The following is a 19,870-nucleotide window of genomic DNA, read 5'->3' as shown; positions in this document are numbered from 1 at the left end:
CTATGCACACCGACGCCAAATTCCGGGCTACGGCAACTGCAACGCCAACGGCGCTAACTGCCAGGCACAACGCTTAATGCGCACCAACGACGACATCGGCTACGCCAGCGACGACAACTGCCACACAAACGACGACAATGCCACGCTACGACATCTGCATCGCCAACGACGCCAAAAGCCACGCCGACGACGTAGGGACAATCGCATGCAATACCATGACAATAGTTTTATTTATACGCAGACCAGAAACGACAAACAAACAATTTTATTCCGGCTTTATTTTTAACACACTTATTCAGCTGAACAATCGATCGGGTTACAAGCTTAGGTCCAAGTGATGAAGCAGTTCTCAACAAAATATGGTTTTTAGTTTATAGTTTAATAGACATTGTAATACAACGACTTAAAAAAATCTCACAAAGCTCATCCAAGATATAAATGGCTTTGAATTTGTATATTCGTTTCTACCTTCAAATGAAGTGGTTTGAATGTCTAAAAGAAATCGGAGTTTTGTAGATTTTTGTAGACCAAAATGGACTTACATATTCATCACAGAATGGATGTGTGAATTGCTACGAACGATGTTAACTAATATTTAACAGGAATGTAGGAACTTTTGAGAAGTAAAATACTCTGACTATACACACATTTTAAAGACAATACCCTTATATTTACTTATCGATGCAAATACACATATATTAATACCTTACAACTACAAGTTCCGTACCGACAAACTTATTTAAGAAAGTGAGTGCACGTCAACATGTTGTATTTTCCTAACTCACTATAACAAACAATATGCAATTCCCATCACACTTTATCAATCAATATACACAAGAGAACTTCCCATGACACTTAATCAATCAATATGCACAAGAGCAATTCCCATCACACTTTATCAATCAATATACATAGAGCAATTCCCATCACACTTTATCAATCAATATACACACGTTCAATTTCCATCACACTTTATCAATCAATATGCAAAAGAGTAATTCCCATCACACTTTATCAATCAATATGCACAAGAGCAATTTCCATCACACTTTATCAATCAATATGCACAAGAGCAATTCCCATCACACTTTATCAATCAATATACACAAGAGCAATTCCCATCACACTTTATCAATCAATATGCAAAAGAGTTATTCCAATCATAATTATACAGACAATTTGTACAAGAGCATTAGCTATCACACTTTAACATATAATATGCAAAGCAAAAGAGCATTTGCTAATACACTTCAAAGAACAAAATTCACTTCCAATCAGGCTTCGCTAAACAATGTACTGGAGCATTTACCATCACACTTTAACAAGCAATATGTACAAGAAATTTTCCCATAACTCTTTAACAAACATTATGCCCAAGAGCACTTTTCACCATCGAACACAAAGATGTAACACGTTGACAACAGAACAATTAAACTTAATGTAAAACAAAATATTTACAATAACATTATAGGTACACACTTTTTGCTAAGTCTGTCAAATCGTTCATTTTTGGTAAAACAATATACACAACCAAGAATGATTCAGAAACGTAAGAAGGACATATTCTTTTTTGCCTATTTATCCTTGTGTGTGTTTTACAGGAAAGAAAACGAGACAAGAGCATTCCCAAATAAGACCATTTTCTATGAGAAGGCAGAAATTATAATACTATGAGCTGATAGAAGATGAATGAATGTAGCATTTTTACACACAAGTTGGAAAAATCAGAGAATGGGAAGGTATAGGCTGGCTTAAGAATAAACAAGAGATGTTTGTCAAACATAATGCCCCCCCCCCCCCCCCTGAGCGCCATGTTGTCAGGATTATATGGACAATTGAATGAAATATGCATGGACCGAAATGACAGCTGATTTGTTGCCGTTAAGGCAGTTTTAAGATTATGACCATTAAAGTGTGAGGATAGAGTGTGTTATGACCATGACCTTTGACTCTATGAACTCAAAATCCAGAGTCATCAGCAGGTCACCAGAAACCTAAATGTCAAGTTCGAGGGCCATGGGTGCAGGCATTGTCAAGTTATCACACAGACAAGTTTTTTTCGTTCAAGGTCACTGTGACCTTGACCTTTGACCCAATGACCCCTTAAATCATAAGGGGTCATCTACAAGTCAGATGCAACTCTAAGTCAAGTTTGAAGCCCATGGGTTCTGGCATTGTTGAGTTATCACTCGGACAACCTTTTACCATTCAAGATCACTGTGACCTTGACCTTTGGCTATATGAATCCTAAAATCAATAACGGTGATCTACTGATCAGGCTTAACATCCATGTCAAGTTTAATGATCATAGGTTCAGGCATTGTTGAGATATCAGTGGGAGAAGATTTGTTAACTTTTTTGCGTTAAAGGTTACTGTGACATTGACCTTGGCCTGATGACCCCCAAAGACGATAGGGGTCATCTACTGGGCAGGCCCAACCTTCATGTCAAATTTGATGACCATAGGTCCAGGAATTGTCGAGGTCGCTTTCAAGGTCACTGTGACCTTGACCTTTGACCCCTAAAATCAATAGGGGTCATCTACTGGTCAGGCCAAACCTCCATGTCAAGTTTGAGGGCCATGGGTGCAGGCATTGTTGAGTTATCACTCGGACAACCTTTTATCATTCAAGGTCACTGTGACCTTGACCTTTGGCCCAATGACCCCTGAAATCAATACGGAACATCTTCTGGCCAGGCCCAACCTCCAAGTCAAGTTTGAGGGCAATGGGTGCAGGCATTGTCGAGTTATCACTCGGATAACCTTTTACCATTTCAGGTCACTGTGACCTTGACCTTTAGCCCAATGACCCCTAAAATCAATAGGGACCATCTTCTGGCCAGGCCCAACCTCCAAGTCAAGTTTGAGGGCCATGGGTGCAGGCATTGTCGAGTTATCACTCGGACAACCTTTTACCATTCCAGGTCACTGTGACCTTGACCTTTGGCCAGATGACCCCCAAAAACCATAGGGGTCATCTCCTGGTCAGGCCAATTCTCCAAGTCAAGTTTGAGGGCCATGGGTGAAGGCATTGTTGAGTTATCACTCGGACAACCTTTTACCATTCAAGGTGACTGTGACCTTGACCTTTGGCCAGATGACCCCCAAAAACAAAAGGGGTCATGTACTGGTCAGCCCCAATTCCAAGTCAAGTTTGAGGGCCATGGGTGCAGGCATTGTCAAGTTATCACAAGGAAAACCTTTAACCATTCAAGGTGACTGTGACCTTGACCTTTGGCCCGATGACCGCCCAAAACAATAGGGGTCTTCTACTGGTCTGGCCCAACCTCCAATTCAATTATGAGGGCCATGGGTGCAGGCATTGTCGAATTATCACTCGGACAACCTTTTACCATTCAAGGTGACTGTGACCTTGACCTTTGGCCCGATGACCCCCAAAAGCAAAAGGGGTCATCTACTGGTCAGGCCCAACCTCCAATTCAATTATGAGGGTCATGGGTGCCGGCATTGTTGAGTTATCACCTGGACAACCTTTTACCATTCAAGGTCACTGTGAACTTGACCTTTGACCCGATGAGCCCCAAAAACAATAGGGGTCAGCTACTGGTCAGGCCCAACCTCCAAGTCAAGTTTGAGGGCCATGGGTGCAGGCATTGTCAAGTTATCACTCGGACGACCTTTTACCATTCAAGGTCACTGTGACCTTGACCTTTGGCCTGATGTTCCCCCAAAACAATAGGGGTCATCTACTGGTCAGGCCCAACCTCCATGTCAAGTTTGAGGGCCATGGGTGCAGGCATTGTTGAGTTATCACTCGGACAAGCTTTAAAATTATTTTACCATTAAAGGTCACTGTGACCTTGACCTTTGACCCGATGACCCCCAAAATCATTAGGGGTCATCTACTGATCAGGCCCAACCTTCATGTGAAGTTTGATGACCATACGTCCAGGAATTGTTGAGTTATCACTCGGACAAGCTTTGGTCTACCGACGGACCGACCGACCGACCGACATACCGACATGCCTGTGCAAAGCAATATACCCCTCTTCTTCGAAGGGGGGCATAAAAAATAACGTCAATCTCAAGCAATGAAATAAAGAAGAGCCGTCGTAGGACAGCGCGCTCGACTGTACACCGTTTTGTCTTTAAAATGAAAACTATAATGATGAAATTTGTGCCTGTCAAAAGCAATCAAAAACAATAGGGCAGATATGGCCCTATCTCGCTCTCCTGATTTGACAAACGGTTTTAAAGTTATTGATCGGACAGCATACGCTCGTACGCCGCAGGTAAAACTAAAATACTTCCATGTTTAACCAGTCGTATCAAAACATGAAAAATATATATTTGTTAAAAAGTTCAAAGTGCCGTTACTCATAATAATTAAGTTGGGGTTATATTACTTGCCACAAAAGAGCACGTTATTACTGTAAATAAGTTTGAAGTTGTTCTCTTCAATATTTGTTAAACAATAAAGATAATTGTAAAAATAATATAAATAAATATGATAAAAGGATAACACATAAGAAACATTTCTGTGTTGTTTTGAAATCATGCCAATGGTTTCCAAAGAGAAGATTTTTTTTTTTATATAGACATATATATACTAGTAGTGAAAACTAGCTCCGCCCCTAACGGCAATGGTTTTTATGAATAACTATTGGGTGAATTTGATATATGGTCGTTTGAGGAATAATTAGTATTTTTAATCCTAACTGTACTTTTGAAGTAATTCTCCGGACAAAGGTAAGCAAGCACCAATTATGAAAACATGGTTAAGAGAGATTATTTAATAAAGATGCATAACCAGATTATATTTCTGCACTTCCTCTCATTGCCATCCAACTATATACCAATTTTCATTCCAATCCCACGAGTACTTTTAAAGTTATTCTCGGGACAAAGAGTGGCACAGACGGACAGCATGACTTTATGCTCTCTCTTACGTAACACAAAGCAAACAGATGGCAAAACTAGTGAATCGATAAATAAATATAGTTATAATACATTGATTGAAAAACTCTAGAAAATGCAAATACTTGTGATCTTTGCATTATGTAAACAAACGTTACTTTCGCCAATAAAATAGTTTTCAATTACATTCACATTATTCTCTCTAATGAAGCCACATTAACAATTCAAGAAACATGCATTTTCACTCAAATCATACGGCTGATCAAACAATATCAAACCTACAGACGTTTTTAAACGCAGTTACACAAACGAACCATGGGCGGTCTGTAAATGTCCGTAGCAAGCGGACGAGGACGAGAAGTATCGGAGACATTTCCAGCATATATGAGAACCACACCTGCACAACATGTGGTCACAACCGGCGATCTTCTCAATACCCAGATCACAAACTGGGCACATTTTTCGGTTGATAGGATCTTCTTTTATCCATTTAAGCACTAAGTCCCCAGCCTTTTTCGCACTTTCGTACATGTCGCAGGTCAGACCTTCGTGGATTCCATTATGGCACTTGGTGCACGTTAAAGCATGACAAAGACCACATTCAAACCTTCCTTTTGATACTTTGTATTCCATATTGCAATTCGGCGTTGGACAAAACTTGTACTCTTTGTTGTGCCTTGTGACAAAGCTGGTCATAGATGCTTCGACTGGGTCTGAGGCCCTGATGAGGCTATTACGGACTTGAACATTGAAGTCACGAGCTACCAAACCGTTATTGCAATTTTCTGTGGCACAGTTGACCGGAAACTCTCTATTTTGAATAGCAACTCTAATTTGGGTTGTAAGGCAAGTTTTACAATAGGCATGACCGCAGTATTCAAGACGACACATATCTGCTTCATCTATAGGGGTCAGACATACTGGACAATCAGGCAAATCTGTGCCAGCATCCTTTGTAGTTTTGTCGTTTGAAAGCAACTCTTTCTGCTCCCGAATGATTGACATTGCTTTAACAAGGGCGTCATCTTTACCTGACAACGATATTTCATGGTGTCGAAAATTCAATGCTATCGATGACAGACCGGTTTCAGATTTTAATTTGCCAAATCTCAAACCATACTTTACGACCAAAGCCTTCATTAAACCGGGTGGGTTATCTTCCCCTTTCAGACGAACTTCTGTCTCATTCGATTCAGTGCATAAAAGAACTTCTGTTCTTATAAGATCAACAGCCTTATTCTTTGCATCTGTACGTCCTTGGACAATAATCTGCATGCGCCTTCCGTCAATATTTATGATCGCATCAGTTGACTTCTCGATTCGTTTAATTTTTGCACGACCGTCAGTTGAAAATAACACTTGAATGTCTTTTATAACATCTCCATCCAACACTTCGCCTTGAACAAGTTTGTCAAATGAGACCTTTGCCTTGGCCAACTTTTGTAAAGTAATAGACTTTATATCCAATGAATAGTGGCCAGATTTCAGCGTCCTTATCTCAACCGTTGTGGACCGACTTTGTGTCCGATACATTTCTACCTTTTCATCAATGTCTTGTTTCAAAACATCAAACAAGAACCGCTTCACATGCACAGATGACTTGTATTCAACTTCCGCGTGTAATTTGCAGTAATTAATATGATCATAACCTTCATTTATCGCGTCAGCAACTTTTTCACACATGTTTGCGTCATTGTACGTGACAAATGCCAAAGCGGTCACTGTTTGATGTTTGTACTCGCGTACATTCAATCGGAACGTATCAGGACCGGACAACTTTGACAAAATATTCGTCAGCTCTGTTCGTGCTAATCCATGCTCATTCGTTCGAAAAATACAGTTTTCCCGCGGGATAATAACTTTGAAACGTTCCTTTGGATTATCAACATCAAGTGCTTGTGCAAGGCCTTCTTTGATATCGTCCTCACAAACATCCAAAGGAAGCGCTCTTATATATAGATCTGACTGCTGTTTGCCTGGTTGCTGCTGTTTGGCTGGCATAACTAAAACATTCCTGTCCAATACTTGTATTCTTGACATTAATAAGCGAGAAACATCTTCAGGCCTGTTACAAGACACGAAACATATTCCCTTTCCCTTCCGACGTGTCCAGCTAAGCTTCATTGTAAATCCTTGTTGTTGGTATGATCTCCTAGCAGCATAGGTAATTGGAATGAGAGAACACAAACTGTCGTCGTCTTCCCTAATGGCAGTTACAGCTTCTTTAGCATCGCTTGCATTTGTGAATGTTACTCTTCCCCAAAACATACTGTTTGTGCTTCTCTTTCCTGTTATTTGCCAAATCTGCTCTAATGGTCCGTACTGTGACAATACGGTGTGTAGCTCGTCTTCCGTTAATGAATATGCAGCCGAGTCATTCTCTTTGATGTTACAGGCTCTGTATTGATCTGGCATCAATATATCAGCAACTTCACCACCTTCTTTTATAACCACCCTTACTCCTGATTCGCACAAGGACTCTTCTATTCGTTCGTTTAATAGCGGAGCAGGCAATGGTTTGAGGTTTTCCTTAAGTATGTCCAACGCAACTTCAGAATATTGTGGGACTGTAAACAATACTATTTCACCTCTCCGTTTATTTGCTTCAATTATCACAGTGGAACCGTTGCAAATATCTTGAATGTCCGCTTCTAATGACTTTCGTTCTTTATGCATTGGTCCAACAAACTTCCAAAACACATGTTTTCCAACTGGAATTGTGCTCACTCGTTCTATCCGTTGATTGTACAATGCTGTTCTGTTCAGTTTGATTTTGCCTAAGCCCTCCGCTTCCTCAATGTAGTCTTCCGGAACTGGCGTTATCTCAGTGATAAAATCCGCTGAGGTTTTCAAAACTCTGTTGAAGACTATCCATTCAGGCTGACAGCCTAGAGAAATCAGGGCTGAAGAAGGGTGTATCTGTACCCTGTGATTGCGATTAACAATCAGGTAGCCCGCACTTTCATGTCCAAGGTAGTAACCCAGGTTAGAGTACATGCATTCAAAAATCAGCTTTCCTATACGTGACTCGGCCTCAGCTACTTCAATAAATTTATGCTGTATTTTTACATCCAATTCTCTCTTCAGTGATGTACATATTTCATTGACCATGTCCCGAACGCTCTTCATTGATTTTCCATTCACGCTCTTAGCATTACACCATTTGCCCTTTTCCTTCTCGTTGACTTTATCCCATTCTCTATACACCGATAACATAGTCAGCAGGTCACCTCCAATGTGACAGAACTCCAGTTTCTTCATATCAGCTAATTTTTTCTCTTCATCTGAGCCAGCGCGGAAAAACACTTGTTGATTACAACAAGTTGCAATGACAAGCGATTCAAGAGAAACACCCATGTCAATTCCTTTTTTAACCATCACCCCAAGCCTTGGTTCAACAGGAAGTCGCACTATCCATTCTCCTAGCTCAGTTATTCCATTTTCGTCAACAGCTTCTATACTCATTAGCTCTTCAACTGCACTTTTCATCGCCGCTGGTGAGGGCGACTGGACGTAATCAAAGTCAACAGGATTCACTTTCAGCTGTAAAAGTTTCAAAATACCTTGTGCAACATGGATACGTAATATTTCAGGGGTTCCAGATTTATCCATTTTGCTAAAGTCCTTTTGGGCATAGAGTCTGTAACATGTTCCTGCAGACGTTCTTCCCGCCCTTCCTTTACGCTGATTGGCGGAGCTTTTGCTTACAGACACAACATCCAGAGAACTCATGTTCCGTTTAGGATCAAATCGCATTTCTTTCGCCAGCCCAGTGTCTATCACATACTTAATGCCATCTATTGTGACGGAAGTTTCAGCAATGTTAGTCGAAAATATCACCTTTCGCTTTCCCTTCGGAGTTTGGTCAAAAACTTGTTGTTGTTCCTCTGGCTTTAATCGGCCGTGAAGCGGCAAGCAGATGCAAGTTTTGTCTCCGCATTTTTGTTTGAATCGTTCCGCACACCGTGTTGTCTCAATAGCAGATGTAAGGAAGACAAGGATATCCCCAGAATTAACATCAGTTGTTGTGTGGATGTCGATAGCTTTCTGAAGAGCTTTCCTTTCAAAATTGTCTGGATATGGGCTATCGTACATTTCGTCATGATCCCAAATGACATCTACGGGAAATGCACGGCCGGAAACACTCAAAACTGGGCAGTTATGTGGTCCCCCAAAGTACTGAACAAATATGTCTGGGTCAATGGTTGCAGACGTCACAATAACTTTGAGTTCCGGCCTGGTTTTCATACACTGCTTAAGAAGTCCTAAAAGCAAATCGGTGTGAATGCTTCTCTCATGGGCCTCATCAATAATTACACAAGAGTACTTTGATAACAATCTATCTGCTAAACATTCATTCAGCAATATGTGATCAGTCATGTACAAAACCTTTGTGATATCTGTTTTCTTCATCTGCATGCCTACTTGGTAGCCAACGATTTGTCCAACGCTTGAGGCTAGTTCCTTGGACACATGGGTCGCCAGACTGATTGCTGCAATCTTTCTAGGCTGAGTGCAGGCAATAAGGCCTTTGTCTGAAAGGTAAAATTTAATATAATTTAATATTTAAAAGCTTATCCTTGATCAATCTAAGCAGTAAATTTAAAAAAGCTGTCGCTAGACAGCGTGCTCGACTACTCCGCTACAGGGCAGATGGAGCTCAATAACTTAACTAAGTGTATCATGGCCTTGAACACAATTGACAATCAGGGGTTATAAATATAGTGTATTAATTAAGGATCATACACAGTTGTCTAATTGAAATTTCTGGTGGCCATATACAGTGGTGTGTTATCAAGTCAATTGAATGCACGATTTTTGAGACATTCCCAACTTCCCAAAGAACTTTCTACAACAAAACTAGGGACTATAACTTGAATTGGGTCATACAGCGATATCTTCTTTTAGTCTAATGGCATTGAAAACTAAAGTAAAGAATCATATCAATTACATGAGCGCATTTATGATATGAACTTTTTATTGTGGATCATGTAGAGTTCTATCATGCCAATTAATAAAAAACACTGTTTGAAATATGATCAAAGAGTCACACTGTGCCAAACAACATTAACCAAAACGTAACTCTTGTTAGTCAAATGTCAAACAAACTGCAGATGCCAATTCCCCATCCTGACCAATATTCATGGTTTTATGGGTGTAGTTATACTGACGTCACGTGACGTTATGGGAGGTGCCAAATGCAATTCATATATTGCCTTAAGAAAATTTAGGATCAAATGCAAGGTTGTGTGCATATATTACCTCACAAGTATTCACAATGTGGAAACAGGAGTTAAAAAATGGATCCACAGGAAACACGACGTTATTAACAATAAATGTTCAGCAATATAAATCACTGTCTTTGAAGCGGTAAAACACTACAAACATGTGAGATCTATGCTGTGTCTGTTCAGATAAGACGTTTGTTTGAAATACAAATCCATTTTAAAACCGGATGTGGAGCAGGCGAATCGTAGAGCCAGGATCACGGTTTGAAGAAACAAGGTAGCGGACCTTTAGGTGATGCTACACATATTTCTTTTCTTTTCATTTTAAATTCGGTACATTGACAAAACCAGAGCTTAAGGGCAACTTTTACCCCTTTCTCCCGCACTAAGGTACTTATATAAGTCAAAACAATAAATCAATGAAAGACAACAATTTATATTAATGTTAATGTTAAGTTTAGTAACCTATTTGTGTGATGGCCGTGAACAATTGCTTGTAATATGAAGTCCAATGAATCAACGGTATGTTTAATCTGAGATAAAACCCAAAGTTGTCCTAAAGTTTAAACCAAACTTTAGAAGTCGATCAAGGGCTATAATTTGTATTTACAGAAGAAAACACGCAGTTACGTAACCGTATTGCATAATAGCCATCAGTGATTTTTTGGTGCAATTTACTTCCTTCAAAGACAGTTTCCCCTTGCGAAAGAATGTCCGTTTATACCCAAAAACAATTTCCCCAATTTGTTTAATGCAGAAAATGTAAAAGAATAACAAACAATTGAGGATGATATCGATGGAGTTATGTAGCCTGATTGTTTGATTGGCCGGTACACCTGTGTGAAGTATGGATTAAATTGTATGACCGGCGTTTGAGGTATAAATAAAAATGCCAACTTGCGCTAGAATGTAACCAGACACCGACGTTGCCCGGGGCGAGTAGAATAGCCCTCCTTATTCTTCAAAAAACCAGAGTTAAAAAGGTCAGAAGAAAACACTGACATAAAATATCCACGTTATGTGGCTAAAAAAATGACCGAAAGCTTCAGGTTAATACTCATCTAAATCGACACATCGGTACAGTTATTAAATAAACATTTATACATTTTTTTCATTTCATAACTTCTAATTTATCATTATATATATATTTATATTGATAGTTTTGAAAAAAATGCTACCATGAATTGTACATATAGTATCGCTCTAAGTGTCTACGTCCATGAACATATAAAATATATATATCTAAATTTATTAAATACCTCCAAAACCAGTCTGGTACAGGTACTGGACCATCTGAGTGGATTTACCCGACCCTGTTTCGCCAAGGATAACAGAAACCTGGTTGTTCTGTATAGTTGTAAGGATGTCGTCTCTTCTTGCATACATCGGTAGGGCTGCTTCTAAACGCCGGCACTCGACACCAAGAGCCTTTCGAATGTCTCTCAAATCATTACCGAACTTGTCATTATCTATAATTTCTACAATTTTGGTTTTCATGGCCTTAATATATTTACAAAACTCTACTCTTTGTGATTGCAGCTCTTGTAACTTGTCATCCAAGGCCGACTTCTTGTCTGATAGTTTGTCATACAGATTAAATGGAATTTGCTTTCGACTATGCAACTCCTTGTCTATTTCCCCTATTTCATCTTCCTTTTCTTTTATTTTTAAATCGTGTTTGCCCATAACTTCTTCTGTCGTTTCTATCAATTCCAGTAATGCTTTTTGAATTTCAGCCTCACGTTTACTAGTCATCGTCAGCTCCTCGCCGAGCGCTTTTTCCTTCCTAAAGAATCCATGAACTTTACTCGAAGAGCCCTTGTTGGAACTATGCAGAAGATTCACTGCTTTTTTGGCTATGTTTGCACTTGCAAATGACGTTGTTACCAATGTGCAGCCTTTGCTAACCCCTACCATTTTCTCCACACATTCAACCGTAAAATCCAACCACTTCGGTCTACCCATCCGCTGATGTAAGAAATCATGAACTCTCCGATCATTCGAAACATCGTCACAAATCACAGCGAAAATCTGGGTATTTTTCCTTTTGTTCCTAGTCTTCTTCTCATTTCCTTTATTCTCAACAGTTTTGTCATTTTTAGCATTATTATTTGCTTTTTGTGTCTCTTCTGCATTTATTTTAATTTTGGAATTTCCTGTACTGCCTTTATGTGTGTTTGCTTTTGGGAAAGAACTAACCTTTAGTTCTTTTTCAGCACGTAGTTTTGCTTCTGCGTCTGGCACTGGATCAATACCATATTTTAATGTATTTTCTGTCGTTCTTGAACCATCTGAGGACCTAGAGGATGAATTTTCTTTTTTCTGATTGGCCTTATTCGGTCTTCGCTTGTCAGAGAAGTTGCTTTTATTTTCTGATGCTGAATGTCGCCGGTCAGGTTTGTCGTTCGCTACACTCTTCCGTTCACTGCATGTCCGTTGTCGACGAGTGTTTTCCTTCTGATCTTTATGTTCAGTTTTTGAATTCTGCTCTTCTATGTTTTCATACCCACTTGCTTGTTTCCCTTGACTACTACCGCTGTGTGTTCTATGTCGATCGCCGTGCCAACAACCTTGTTTTGGCTTTGCACCACCGAATGCCTCATTATTGTTTGAAGCATCTTTATCTAATGGCAAACTTCTGGAGAACACTTGTGTTTCAACAGTAATATTGCTCATAATGTCATTACTTGCTCTTTTAAAAGCTAAATCTCTTGATTCCTTCTCAGACTTTCCAGACATGGAAGCATTTTGGAATGATTTAGCCAACTCATTAACGTCATTCCCGCTTGCCATCGCTAACGAGGAACTCCGACGATTTCCCTAAAAATTACAAAACAAAAAATATACTTGCATTACCCCACATATATCTCATACAGATTATGATATCAAGAGCTAACAATACATATAACAAGAACACCTGAAAGGGATGCCAAACATCGCTGAGATCCCTACTACCTGCCCACTCCTAAAAGTGTGGGTAGGGTAACTAAAAACATTTTTGTTAATTGTGGCTTTACTCTCATCGGTTCAACGACATATTTCTACAATCGTTGTAATATATTACGGTTAAAATAAACAAAAGCTGTTACAATAAGACATAAATGCCACCGAAGTGTCATGTAGTTCAATGGATTTTGCCATTACTTATATGCCTACATTCAGGAAGGGCGAACATAAACTATACGCATTGACCTCAAATGTGTTGGAGTGATGAAAATAGAGGTAGGGACCTTAGTCTTGCACATGACACAGACACTAATTGCTATCACTGCATTTGAGTAATTACCCCCAATATACCACCTTCTTGCAATTAAAAGTTTCACATCAAGTGAGTAATGCTTTTTAAATGATCTTTGTCGGTGATAAGGCATTAATTACGTAAATGGTCCTACATTCTACTCCATAGAAATAAACACTATGTAAATGGTCCTAAATTCTACTTTATAGAAATAAAGACTACGTAAAGCATTAACCTTTCTTTGTAGTTTTAACATATGCATGACAACATTACAGGCTAAACACATAGGTATTTTCTCTTATAATGAGACTATATCTATCAACCAATAATGAAAGGCATGACCTTCATCATTCAGCGACCATGGTGGACGCGACCCATTGTCTGTATGTACAGAACTCATGTGCCAAGAAATTATAAAAACGTTCAGTGCATAACAAAGTAACAGCCTGGATAGCTCTAAGTTTAACCTGAAGTATGGTCACGCAACACATCGACTTATGTATCGAATATTATGCCAATTTAGTTTAAAATTCCACCGTGTACGGCAAAGCTACAGTCCTAACACGATCAACTATACTGTATATATAAATATGCACAATTTCCTTATGATAAACATAGAAGTGTGACCTTGACATTTGAAGTAGGGACGTGGGCCTTGCACACGACACGTCGTATTTGTGTACCGAACACATGTGCCCTCCATGCATGACAAAGTTAAAGCCCGGACATGAAACGTGGACTGAAGGATTGATGATTTAAATATGCATTTCTTCGGGGGCATAAAATTAAAAACATTAAGTTTGTAAACTTTCATTCGTATTCATAGAACACTTGGATTTTAAAATACTGTCAACAAAGCAAGTTTTGGACGACGAAATATCTCCAACATATTTCATCAAGACAAACAAGCTGAAACGTAAATGTAAATGCATATGAAATGTAATGATTTCTCATAAATTTAAAATAAAAGTTACCATTAAAACATTTGAAACGCGACAAACAGAAACGGGCCTTATGGTAGTACGACGTGAGCAACAAATAACGTCATTTATATCTTGTGATTGAAAAAAAAATGGTGGCACACAATGTGACATGGCAAATGTTTTTTAAGGTCAATGTCCTATAAATTATACTTCACAAGATGCCCAAAACTGCACATCAAAACACTTAACGATAAGACCCATTTTCGCTTGGTGAAGTTAATTTGTAAGTGCACAAGCACTTCTGCACTTCTGGCGTACCTTGTAATTGTTAAAACTGCGATGTAGGTGAAGGTTGTATACATCAGCGTTCCACAATTACCCTGTCTGCATACCTCGCATTCTGAAACGGGAAGGAATCAAATAATACACTGACTTCGATTTATCATTCAATGCCATGCTTTTTCGTTACCTTTTATTTTTAAATAAATTATTGCTTAAGACTCTTAGACACCCAACGTCAGTTCTAGCTGTAAGTCAAATATATACAATATCAAAGTGAAATCTGATAATATAAGAAAATATCGAATATGACTCAAACTTATGTATAACAAAAATATATCTACATACTGCCAACGCAGATCCATCTCTAAAAAAGACAAAATACGTAGGATTTTTGTGGCCTGATATTGCTTCTACTTCTGTAGATAACAATGTTTTGTGGCCTTGCAGAGAATGTAAGCCCGAAATTTATGAGACTAGGCTGAGCATGGTAAAAAATGTAGAAACATACTCAAAATAGAAAGCACTATACAAATGTTCTCGATCGCTCACTCGCTTGTCATTTATATCTTTATCGCTCGCACGCTTGTTATTGAGAGCGGTGGATGGTCGTATTTGCCTTAAATACATCAATGTTTGTTGGGAATTAATTACTGTCCAGATTAGCTCTAGTCAGATGTCGCTGTAGCATTTGAACTTAATTGAGCTTCGTAGTCTTGTGATGTTCAGGAACAGTTCCATATTATTTCGATTGACGGTCATTTGATGGTCATTTCTGCACGTTCGAACCACAAAAGAGCGTATACACAGTGTGTGTATACCACGTGATAAATTGTGTCATAATTCCTTCGCTTGTCCCCTTGTTTTGAATATATATTATAAGTATCTATCATGTGTTTCCGGTACGGATAGAAAAATCCGAGCCGAGGACACGCGCGTAAGCAGGTGACGAGGCTTGCCGAGTTACCGGCCACGCAGCGTGCCCGAGGGTCGGAATTTTCTATTCGTACCGGAACAGATGATTGAAATTTTTTCTTGCATATCTAAAATTATCATTTGTGGAAAAAATGACGTGGAAAACGCACTTTTGTACATTTCACCAAAAAGCGCGTGCGACAATGTTTACTGACGTCATTAAGCGCAGTTATTTTAAATCACTATTTACGTCAAATAGTTCCTCTAAAATCGCGTTTTTACTATTATTTATTGTCAATTTTAATCAAAAGTCTTGCATACTTGTATATTTGATTGCGCTTTATTGAAATGGCATAATTTATTTTTCATAAACCATACAATAAAAGAAATCAGAAGTGGCGCGTTCTTACGCGTGACTCGTCTTACATGGGGGGTGTAAGACGGGTTTTCCAGCATTGGTCACATGACCGGAAACACACGTCCGGTATGCAAGAAATATATATATATGTGATTTTTTTTTTGGAATTATTTTACCGCCTGTGGCTTGCAAATCGGGGGAAAAGTCGACATTGGGAATAAAATACAAAATCAGGCCAAAACAGCTAATATAATGACAATTTTTTTTTTTAACTTTTTTATGCATTCATTATGCTGTAAAAGAGTAAGTATTGTCAAGATGTTGTTTATATTTCAAGAAATTCATTGCTTTTGTATTCATTGACGTAATCTGCATTAATCAAATTGAGAAAAAATCATAAATATTTTTGGAAAAATGGACAGTTTTTCGCAAGGGGAAACAGCCTTTAGAAATAGAAGGCAGTAAATTGCACTCAAAAAATCACTGTATATATTGTCTTGCGGACAAGAAAAAGAAACAAAGGGCAGTAATTCTGTAATAAGCTGGAATAGAATTGCGGTTCCTGTACATTGCACTTCCTCTCATTATGATCTATCACAGTATGAAGCTTTATTAAATTCCATCTAATAGTTTTTAAGTTATGCTCTGGACAAGAAAAAAGTAACAAAGGGCAATAACTCTGTGATTGGCTGAAATAGTATTGCGGTTCATGTACACTGCACTTCCTCTCATTATGATCTATCACTGTATGCAGCTTTATTAAATTCCATCCAATAGTGTTCAAGCTATGCTCCGGACAAGAAAAAAGTAACAAAGGGCAATAACTCTGTAATTCGCTGAAATAGAATTGCGGTTCCTGTACACTGCACTTCCTCTCATTATGATCTATCACTGTATGAAGTTTTATTAAATTCCATCCAAATAGTTTTCAAGTTATGCGCCAGACAAGAAAAAACATTAAAGGGCAGTAACTCTGTAATTAGCTGAAATAGAATTGCGGTTCCTGTACACTGCACTTCGCCTCATTATTATCTATCACTGTATGAAGCTTTATTAAATTCCATCCAATAGTTTTCAAGTTATGCTCCGGATAAGAAAAAGTAACAAAGGGCAGTAACTCTGTAATTAAATTAAATAGAATTGCGGTCCCTGTACACTGCACTTCATTATCATCTATCACTGTATGAAGCTTTTTTAAATTCCATTCAATAGTTTTCAAGTTATGCTCCGGACAAGAAAAAAGTAACAAAGGGCAGTAACTCTGTAATTAGCTGAAATATAATTGCGGTTCATTTACACTGTACTTCCTCTCTTTATGATCTATCACTGTATGAAGTTTTATTAAATTTCATCCAATAGTTTTCAAGTTATGCTCCGGACAAGAAAAAGTAACAAAGGGCAGTAACTCTGTATTAGCTGAAATAGAATCGCGGTACCTGTACACTGCACCTCCTCTCATTATGATCTATCACTGTATGAAGCTTTATTAAATTCCATCCAATTGTTTTCAAGTTATGCTCGGGACAAGAAAAAAGTATTAAAGGCCATAACTCTGTAATCAGCTAAAATAGAGTTATGGTTCTTGTCCACTGCACTTCCTCTCATTGTGCTTTACCATTGTAAGTTCCAATAAATTCCATCCAGTACTTCTCAAGTTATACTCCGAACAAAAAAAGTAACAAAGGGCAATAACTCAGTAATAAGCAAGAATAGAGTTATGGTTATTGTACACTGCACTTCCTCTAATTATGCTCTACCATTGTATGAAGTTTAATCCAATTCCATCCAGTAGTTTTTGAGTTATGCTCCGGACAAGGTAAATTGCAACGGACCGACCGACAAACCGACCGACCGACCGACCGACCGACCACAGGGTGACTCCAATATACCCCCATTCAAACTTCGTTTGTCGGTATAATGAAAACCTGTGACCGGATTTTTGTCAGCAGTCTAAAAATACTGGTTTGAACCAGGGGTTTTCTTAAGCGGACGCCCGCTTGCTCGCGCCGGGTTAAAATCGCCGCGGGCAAGTGATTTTCCAAAGCAGGTAGCCCGCCGGGCAAGTGAGCTTTCGTAGTGAACGCTTTCCGGTAGTTTTATTTTATTTTTTTTTCGGTTAAAATATTTCCTAACAAGCATAAGTTAAACCAATTTTGATTGGTTATTGGAGTTTAAAAAGCCAATCAAATGAATCGTAACGTACATGTATAGCTTTCGTCAGCCTTGGCAAGATGGCGGACGGAGACAAACGGGCCGAAACTGAACACTTTTTTCTCAATTTTATCTAAAAGTAAACAAAAACCTAAGCCGAAAACTACCAATAATGAAAGAAAAAGATAGTAGAAAGAGAATCTTTCAATCTTCCTGGTTAAACGAATTTAAATGGTTAGAATATGAAAATCATCTCATGAAATGTAAAGTTTGTACGAAATATGATGATGTTGGTTCTTTTGTTACGGGTTCAAACTTCTTTCGAAAACACTCTTTAAAGGCTCATGAAGAATCGCAAGGTCATTGTAAAAATGAAATGATAGAAAATACAAAAAATCGACCAGAAGTGACAGTGAGGCTATGGCTGGATGATGCTCATTTAAAAATAAAATGTAGCAGTTAAGATCTGTTAAATGTTATTCTTTGTGTTTATTAATAAATATCATTGCCTTTAATACAAATTGACTAAAATGGTATACATATAAACATTTGCAAAGATCGGGCAACAAAATTTCACAGGGGGCAAGTAGATGTTCAAATTGACTTGCCCCCGGGGCAAGTGAAAGTCAAATCATTAGGAAAACGGTTTTCCTGGGTTTTCCCTGGGTTTCCATACATTTTAGAAAAACATGGCTCGTTTCAAAACAGAAAAAAGTTTCAAAACGTTCAATCTTTTAAAGTGCCAGCTTTATAGAGGGGTTTAGTTTTGTAATATTCTCACTGAAATCGGTCGTAGAATATATTTAGTTTGTAATTAAATACTTTTGATGAATTATTCGACTCAAAGATGTGTACAACAACTTGATATCAGCGCTGTGTCATTGATTAGGCCAAAAAAAAAAATTGTTTGTTTAGGGTAACCTTCCCAAAATTTCTAGTTAGGGTAGGTAGGGATTTTTTTTTTTTTTCAAAATCTGTTTTAAGTTCAGAGTGTTTTCTTGCACATGGCAGTCTTTCCTACATTACTCTCATTGCCTGACTTTGTTTTATCATATAAACAATAATTCTGATTAAAATCTGCATTTATCCGTCCTTCATAACTCTCTATTCGCTAACGAATAATTTTTTTGCTCAGAAACGGAAAAAATAGTTTGGGTCGGCGCATTTTTATAGGTAGGGTCGGGTTACCCGAAACAGACATATTTTTTTTTAGGCCTTCACATACTACTACTGTAGTGCATGTTGACCTGTGCCGCTGTAGATGAATAAATTCAGACTTAAAACTAGCCACATCAAGTAATTTTCGGCTCAGTTGTGGGTGCACACGTCTATAGATACTTACGCTCATAAAATTCTATTCATGACAGCTTGAAGTCAGTAAGTTGGTGGAGTTCAAAACCGTTGTAAAACGAAAGTAGATCTGCTGAGTAATAAAGTAGACAACAATTTGACTTAAATTAACATTTAATACATTGCAAATTGTGCATAGCTTGAAAAAAGAGTATATTGGCAAAACAAATAAGAAAATGCAAAAATAATTTACCTTAGCAATTCACCATTTCCGCTTATCTTCCTGATCAAGTTGATTTACGGAAAATCCAAAACCACGTCACTAATATTCTGGCACAGTGTATGCACTAGGCGAGACACCAATATGTTTTGTGCTTTATTTGAAGCAAACGTAAACTTTCGTTATGACTCGTGATTTTACCCGCGTTTAGATAATGTTAGTTACAACATAGTGTGAGGTATTATTTAAGTTTATAATAATATCACAAGCACCGTTACATCTATTGAGCCGACGGGGAAGGCACGTACCCGTCAGCGAGTATATGGACTGCACGATTGACAAGTACAAAATGCACAATTGTCTACACACAAAAACTCAATTTACAAATG

General features: G+C 38.3%; 1 protein-coding gene across 1 annotated transcript; it reads right to left on the bottom strand.

Annotated features, from left to right (window-relative positions):
• Positions 1–1,807: 1,807 nt before the first annotated feature.
• LOC128220224 (uncharacterized) lies at positions 1,808–19,586 on the bottom strand. The gene is made up of 4 exons (XM_052928522.1): positions 19,515–19,586; positions 14,587–14,668; positions 11,367–12,927; positions 1,808–9,414 (listed from the first exon to the last, which is right to left on the bottom strand). The coding sequence occupies exons 3-4, from the start codon at positions 12,898–12,900 to the stop codon at positions 5,180–5,182; spliced, it is 5,769 nt and encodes a 1,922-aa protein (XP_052784482.1). The 5' UTR covers positions 12,901–12,927; positions 14,587–14,668; positions 19,515–19,586; the 3' UTR covers positions 1,808–5,179.
• Positions 19,587–19,870: the final 284 nt, after the last annotated feature.

This window comes from Mya arenaria, chromosome 15 (assembly GCF_026914265.1).
Source record: "Mya arenaria isolate MELC-2E11 chromosome 15, ASM2691426v1".
Taxonomy (NCBI): Eukaryota; Metazoa; Mollusca; class Bivalvia; order Myida; family Myidae; genus Mya; species Mya arenaria.
This window is presented reverse-complemented; position numbering and strand designations above follow the sequence as displayed.